Raw genomic sequence first — 8,107 nt, forward strand, 5'->3', positions numbered from 1 at the left:
GGGGCTAAAAAATGCAGGGCAAACTTTCTTAAGAATGATAGCAATAATCTTGTCCAGATAGCTTCGCAGAAATATCTTAGCTTACGTCGATGACATAGTCGTAAAAAGTGATAAGAGGGAGGATCACATACTTGACCTCGCAGAGACATTTGCTAATTTAAATGTAGCAAACCTGAAATTCAATCCAGAGAAATGTGTGTTCGGGGTTCAGCGGGGTGAAGTCTTAGGGTGCCTAGTTTCAACAAATAGCATCCAGGCTAACCCAGGCAAAATCCACGCACTTGAGGTCTTTGCGGTTGCTGCTAGTAAGGCTGATCCTAAGATTTTAGGGGCCAAGAGCAAAACTAAATAGGAGTCCTTGTAAGTAGTAGCAGCAGTAGTAGCCTTGTAAGTGAGTATAGTAGATATTACGAGCAAACACTTAAGTTGCATGAAAAACTATTAAACAAAACAATATAAAGACATTACCGTATAAGTTAGCATATAAACATTGATGATGGTATCAATACCAGTCTCATTCAGTAATTTCTTTTCAATGCATGAAGTTGCCAAACAATTAGCCTTCTGTCATGTATCATTTTCCGCCATGTATCTCTCCATTACTCATCTTTCTAGATTAACTAGTACGTCCATCAAACCATACTTTCACGCAGCATATATAATTTTTAAAGAACATAAGTATTAGAAATGAATAAAAGATTAAGGTCATATCTAATAACCAAATTTGCTTATCATGCTCTCTCTAATTTAAACTCGAACAAAATACTCGTTTGGATATATGTTGATCATGATAAATTAGTTAGCAATTACCACTAGTAGAGAATTGGCTTTCCATACGCCCCCTTTTGTCCCGGTTTAAAGTTAGCCCGGGACAAAAGGTTCACCAACCGGGACTAAAACTCGGTCACTGGTGAGGGGCTCACCAACCGGGACCTTTTATCCCGGTTTGAAACACCAACCGGGATAAAAGACCCCCCCTTTAATCCCGGTTGGTAACACCAACCAGAATAAAAGGGTCAAGAGCCTTTTATCCCGGTTTGTAATACCAACCGGGATAAAAGGGAGTCATTTATCCCAGTTGGTGTTTCAAACCGGGATAAAAGGGTCCCCCACGAGTTAATACAAAAGGATAGCATCCCCTACATACTCAGATGTGGTGTGTAGGTGGGATGGCAAGGAAGCTACGTGTGAGGCTGGAGGTTGTGGGTTTGAATCCCACGAACCGCGCACGCGCATATTTCGCGTGACTTGCGCGTGGTATGGGGGGCCTCCTGGGAGCTCATGAAAATTTTCCAACCGGGACTAAAGCCCAATTCTCTACTAGTGTACTCTGTACACATCCACATCTATAATTTTCTCTAATTCGTATCACACCTTTATATATTCGTATCACACTTACAGTCTTCCGGTGAGCCTGTTATTGTGGAGGGACAAGGTTATAATCCCTGTCGTCAATAGAGCCCAGGGCACCTCGCCAGAGAGCTGGTTATCGTCTAGCACCAGGCCGCGCAGACTGGTGCACTTGACCAGGGCTTCCGGGATGGATCCGTTCAAGTGGTTGCCCTTAGCATGGAGAGTCCTGAACTGGCCTCCGGCACATATCCCTTCTGGAATTGTGCCAATTAGCTGGTTATCGTTTAGCGCCAGGCCGCGCAGACTGGTGCAGTTGGCCAGGGCTTCCGGGATGGATCCGTTCAAGTGGTTGCCCTGGGCAGTGAGCGTCGTGAACTGGCCTCTGGCACATAGCCCTTCTGGAATTGTGCCAATTAGCTCATTGTCGTCAACCTCCATATAAGTAAAGGTCGAGTGCTTCCCAAGTTCTGGCGGGAGAATACCAGTAAACCTGTTACTATAAAGCCTCAATACCGATAATGATGGCAGCCGGCCGATGCTGGCTGGTATCTCGCCGGAGAAGTTGTTGCTGAAGAGGGACAATGTTGTGAGGTTCTCCAAGTGCCCAAAGACTTCCGGGATAACTCCAGTAAGCTTATAATTCTCTGAAACATCGATTAATGTTAAGCCCATAGCGGCGAAGTCATTAACCACCAAGTCGCCGGTGAGGTTGTTCCTGTAAACTGCAAAGGATTGCAATTTCTCGAGGCTCCAAATCCACGGAGGTATGCTTCCGGTCAGCGTGTTGATGGACAGGTCCAGCACCTCCAACTCCGGCATGTCCGCGACAAACCTCGGGAAGTCACCGACGAGCTTGCACTGCGTTGCCCAGAGACTAGTCATGTTGGTCAGGTTCTTAAATGAGGCCGGCAGCTCCCCCGCGTCGAACAGGTTGTACGCCAACCATAGCGTCTGAAGCCTCGTCAGCTTGCCGAGCTCCGCTGGGACGGTGCCAATGAGTTTGTTGTCGTCCAGCTTGAGATTCTGGAGATTCCGGAGGCTGGAGAGCGACGCTGGGATTGTGCCGTTGAACCTGTTTCCGCTGAGCACCAGCGTGGTCAGGTTCGTCCCCAGGCGGGAGCCGGTGTCCGCGGGGAGCTCTCCGCCAAGATGGTTCCAGGACAGGTCGAGGTACTGAAGCGCAGAGCAGCGGTAGAGCGTGGTGGGGAACACGCCGGTGATGTTGTTGCTAGAGACGTCGAGGTACGTGAGGCCGGTGAGGCCACCGACGGCGTCCGGGAAGGGCCCCGCGACGTTGGCGCTGGCGAGTGTCAGGTTCACGACACGCCCGGCCGTGTCGCACGCCACGTACGGCCACGCGCAGTGCGCGCCCGCGGCCGAGGCGTTCCACCCGGCCAGCACGGGCGGGTCGCCCCACGCGCGCTTGATCTCGAGCAGCAGCCACGCGTCATCCTGCGCGGCCGCGCGGGTCAGGAGGCAGCAGCTGGGAAGTAGTGCGAGCACGAGGCCGAGGAGATGCGGGGAGCGCCATGGTGCCTCCATGTGTCGGCCGGTCTGTTTTCGTGGCGTGGCGTTGGTTGTGCGCGCCTGCACGGCCGCCGCGGTGCGCGGTCGACGCGGGAAGAGGCCAAGATCAGGGGGCCGGACGATCGGTTTGGCAATCAAATGCGGAGGGAGAGGGAAATCCCCAGTTTTTCTTTTTTTAGAAAACTGGCATGAGCCCATTCGGTCCGCTGCGTGCGTTTTGGGCTTTTACTTTTAGCAGGTGCTTGCCGCGAAGCTTTCGAACTGCCTCTGATTCGTATCTTTTCCTTCGTTTAAGAGTGTGATTCGGACGGAGTAGACCAGACTTTTGCTGGTGCTATGGAAGTCTGTGTTGTTCAAACTGTCGATAAGTACACATGATTTGATGCCAGTTAGAGGAATCGTTTTTCCTTCTCTTGACTGCACCGCTGATCAACGAAATTCGGGTTCGGGGTCAGGTCGCTAATCCTTTCTTCTCACGTTCGCCGGAGACGGGTCACAGCACAGCATAACAGTGCCCCGTCAAACACGGCTATTAAAGTTCGTGGTTCTGAACGCACGAGACTCCGAGGGTAACTCGTTCGCATGATTTTTATTCCCTGAGGTAAAGTCACATTTTTTATAGAAAAAATGCAGCCTAAAAAAGTAGATGTTCACATAAATGGACACACATATAAAAAACACATGTGGGAAATTAAATTATTTTTTAAAAGCAACAAGTCACCGTATGTGTGGGCGCCAATAATTAGATTGCACGCTAGCTGCGCTTAAATTACACACGAGCTTTTGGCTCATATAGTCTCATTTTCCCTTTTGCAGGAAAAAAGAGGCATGGTCTAGTCCACCCGGCTGGCACACATTTCCCATTCCTTTCCTCCTTCGTTCGTTAACGAACGTTCCAAAATTAAAAATGTATACATATGAAAAAACTTTCCAAAATCTTTTTTTCTAGAATTTTTTATATAACACTTCTAATTATGAAAATAATTTTTTTGGAAAATTATCTAAATAACCTTTTATGAAAAAGTTATCTAGATGCATTTTGAAAAAAAATGAAAAAGGAGAAGAAAGACAAATGGAAAAAAGGGGGTACTCCTCAAAAGTTCTCAGAACATTAAGTCGCTAGTGCGCATGTTGCGTCTTTGCGGTTGCTGCTAGTAAGGCTGATCCTAAAATTTTAGGGGCCAAGAGCAGAACTAAATAGGAGTCCTTGTAAGTAGTAGGAGCAGTAGTAGCCTTGTAAGAGCAACTCCAAGAGTATCCTAAAAAATTCTTCCCCAAAACTATGTATCAGGGATTCTTCCAAAAAAAATTTACCCCAAAAGCATATCAGTCCACAACAGATCGCTAATAAATAGCCCCTAATATTTCAAACACAGGCCACATCATCATATTGGGCCCATCGGAAGGGACGCGCGGGTGTGCGGGAATCAAGATTGGGGGAGGAACGCCAACGCTAAAATATACGCGGTGGCAGGCTGTTTTTTAGCGTCGCTAAAAAATTGGGGAAGGTTTAGGTGGATTGTTGGAGTTCATTTTTTCTCTCTTTTTTCCTAAAAAAGATATTGGGGGTAAGATTAGCAGCCTCTTGGAGTTGCTCTAAGTATAGTAGATATTACGGGCAAACACTTAAGTGCATGAAAAACTATTAAACAAAACATTATAAAGACATTACCTTATAAGTTTAGCATCTAATCATTGATGATGATATCAATATCAGTCTCATTCAGTAATTTCTTTTCGATGCATGAAGTTGCTAAACAATTAGTCTTCTGTCATGTATCATTTTTCCGCCATGTATCTCTCCATTGCTCATCTTTCTAGATTAACTAGTACGTCCATCAAACCATACTCTCACGCGGCATAGTAATTTTAAAGAACATAAGTATTAGCAATGAATAAAAGATTAAGGTCCATATCTAATGACCAAATTTGCTTATCATGCTCTCTCTAATTTAAACTCTAACAAAATACTCGTATAGACATGTCGATCATGATACATTAGTTAGCAATTACTCTATACACATCCACACTTATAGTTTTCTCTAATTCGTATCACACCTTTATATATGTTTTAAAATGTGTTTAATTTAACCCTTTGAGCTATGTGTAAAGTATTGAATGTGAAAATCGTTATTCTCATCTTTTAATCCGTACATGTACATGTGGTCTGTATAATGCCACCACTGGAGTCAGAATCTCAAATTTTATCTTGTTAATGGACCAACAATGTTAAATTTTTCAAAATTTCATCATTGATTTTTTAATGAAAATTTGCATTGGTTGGGCTGACATCACGCACATATATTTTAAATTATTATTTTTCTATATTAGGAATAATAGAAATAGGTAATTTAGATGGTGTACTTTAATTTTTTTAAATGGAAGATTCAGGTAATTTTGATGCAGATTTAGACTTGATTTAGGTTATCTTTAATAATTAAAATATGGGTAATTAGATACAAATTTAGGGGTATTTTAGATTTTTTTATAATGTCGTATGTGTATAAGTTAGATAATATTGAGGGGTTGGTTTAGGTTTTTATTTTCAGAATATTAGAGGAGATGGACAATTTCGATAGAGATTTAGAAGTTTTTAGACTATTTTCTTAATGGGAAGTGTGAGTAATATTTAATAATATAAATCTGATGGCCATGATAATTAGAGTCTACTGGATTGATGGTTAAATATTTTTTATTTTTAAGAGAGTTTCTTAGATTTATCTATTTTTTTAAAAAAATGAGCTATGAAAAATGCTTCCCCTTGCCATCCAATAAGCTCGTTATCCACTAATAATGAAACTCTCAGCTGACTGTTGTTACCTCTCATTTGCATCACGATCGGAGGCGCGATCCAGCTGATGGTTTCGTACCTGGCTGTAACCTTTTGTTTTCCTTTGTCCCCTTTCAAGTCAGAGCTCTTCTTGTGCGATTCGCATCTCCTTTTGCCTCTGCAACGGGATACAGGTCATATGGCGTCCATGGGTTCGAAATATAGCACATTCAGGGGCTGTTTGGCTCCCACGTGATAAACTTTAACACCTGTCACATCGGATGTTTGGATACTAATTAGGAGTATTAAACATAGTCTAATTATAAAACTAATTACACGGATGGAGTCTAATTCGTGAGACGAATCTATTAAGCCTAATTAGTCCATGATTTGATAATTGCGGAGCCTTGCGGTGAGGGGTCGGGCACATCCGACCCTAGGACCATGGGTCGGGCGAGGCGAAGTGGTGAATATTCCCTGTCCATGCCAAGTCGGCGGAGGTCACTATCGCCGCAGGTGGGCCCGGACCTTTATGACCGTTGTTTAAGGAGTATAAGGAGGTCGTTAATATTTCCCCCCAACAGCACCCGTTAAGAAAGAAAGGGAAGCATTTTGAAGGGGAGGAAGAAAAACGTACTAAGCCCGTTCACCGTAATGGTAAACGTGTATTTTCTATGATAAAGGATGTGAGGGTAATCTTTGGCAAGGGATCTGGTAGCCAACCTGTTCCGACGATGAGGACGGATATGCACCCATATGGAATAAGCAGTCTATATTTTGGGAGCTACCTTATTGGAAAATCCTTGTGGTCCGTAATGCAATCGATGTGATGCACCTGATGAAAAATCTTTGTGTGAACGTGCTTGGCTTCCTGGGTACATATGGAAAGGCAAAGGATACAGTTGAAGCATGTCAGGACCTGAAACGTATGAAACAACGAGATGGCCTACATCTGGAAAAAAGAGATGATGGTCATTACTTGCATCCTACTTAAGGGATACGAGGTAGGCTACGCTAGTGCAAAACAAAATTTTCTACCACGTAAACCAGAAAAACTGTCGTAGGATCACAGGATTACCACTAGACGCGCAAATGCGGAAATTGATGAAGCATGTCGAGGCAGTGTAGTCGATCACACATCTTCGCAGTGTAGTCGAACACGTCCACGTCCAGCAGCTCCTCAGCAACTCGTCCACGTGCAGCGGCATCCTCTTCACGCGACGGCTCGTCAAGCTCCTCGTCGGCTCATCAAGCTCTCATGTGGTGGCTCGTCCAAGTGCTGCAGATGCAACACCTTCAAGGTATCCACACGTGCGGGGAGGAAGCGTTGCAAGCCGGACTGCTAGGTCCGCGAGTGCAACAAGGCGAGGGCGTGGGGGGGGCTGAGGTTCAGCCAAGAAGGGGTAAAACCCTAAGCCGCCCCCACCCCTCAATATATAAGGGTCTCTGACGGGCCTTTAGGTCCAAGGCCCATTAGTACTCCCAAACCTGGTCCAATTCGGATCATATCCTCATTGGACTTCCAGTCCCTTAAGTGTGCGACCCAATAGGTTCATATACGCATAGACATGGCATGAGTACTCCTACTCGGCCAATAGTTACTAGCGGCCTCTAGCAAGAGGTGCCAACTCCTATGCGCACACGAAGATCATATCAGACGAACCATCACAACATCACGTACATGCTATTCCCTTTGACTCACGATATTTGATCTAGCTTCAAACCGACCTCTCTTTCTTGATCCTATGATTCGAAATCCCTCTCTAGGTTAACTCACATAGCATGGCCATGCATTTCCGGATCCGATCACTCGAAGGGCCCAAAGATACCTCTCTCAAGTAGAGAGGGGCAAAATCCATCTTGACTGACCATGCCTCATAGCATGCTTCTTGACAAACCCAAAAACTACCTTTATAACTACCCAGTTACGGTGTAGCGTTTGATAGCCCCTAAGTAAGTCAATCCACATCTTGAGTACATACGACAATCTCAGGTCTAAGGACAAAGCATACATGTTGTATAAAGAGAGAACTATGTAACTCGCGTTGGGTCAGTCCTAGCACATGTCTCTACACGTGCCCACATTATTAGTTTGACATCTCCATGTCCATGACTTATGAAACATAGTCATCAAGTAATACATGTGCTAGTCTAATATTCATGTGTGTCCTCACATGAACTCTGACTAAGAACAACTTTTAGAATAACCATACAAGTAAAGAGTTTCACACACAATTCACATAATAGCAAATCAATTCAAGTAGCCTTTAATGGATATTCAAGGAACACAATATAAATTATGGATACAATGGGATATCATCATCTCTATGATTGCCTCTAGGGCATACCTCCAACACCTGCCAGTTACACTCTCAATAAGGAAAAGAAGGAAAGTATGTTTGAGTGCTTGAATAGTATTAAGGTCCCATCAGGCTACTCCTCGAATATATAGGGAAT

At 44.4% G+C, this 8,107-nt stretch overlaps 1 protein-coding gene across 1 annotated transcript; it reads right to left on the reverse strand.

The window, feature by feature from the left end:
• Positions 1-1,395: 1,395 nt before the first annotated feature.
• On the reverse strand, positions 1,396-2,972 carry LOC101775981 (receptor-like protein kinase HSL1). Its single transcript, XM_004971889.2, has one exon. It carries the CDS (start codon positions 2,893-2,895, stop codon positions 1,396-1,398), a length of 1,500 nt encoding a protein of 499 aa, XP_004971946.1. The 5' UTR covers positions 2,896-2,972.
• Positions 2,973-8,107: the final 5,135 nt, after the last annotated feature.

Source organism: Setaria italica, chromosome V (assembly GCF_000263155.2).
Source record: "Setaria italica strain Yugu1 chromosome V, Setaria_italica_v2.0, whole genome shotgun sequence".
NCBI lineage: Eukaryota > Viridiplantae > Streptophyta > Magnoliopsida > Poales > Poaceae > Setaria > Setaria italica.

What these genes read in the sequence shown, in the direction of transcription:
- LOC101775981 (XM_004971889.2), bottom strand. Translation starts at nt 2,895, where the DNA reads ATGGAGGCACCATGGCGCTCCCCGCATCTCCTCGGCCTCGTGCTCGCA.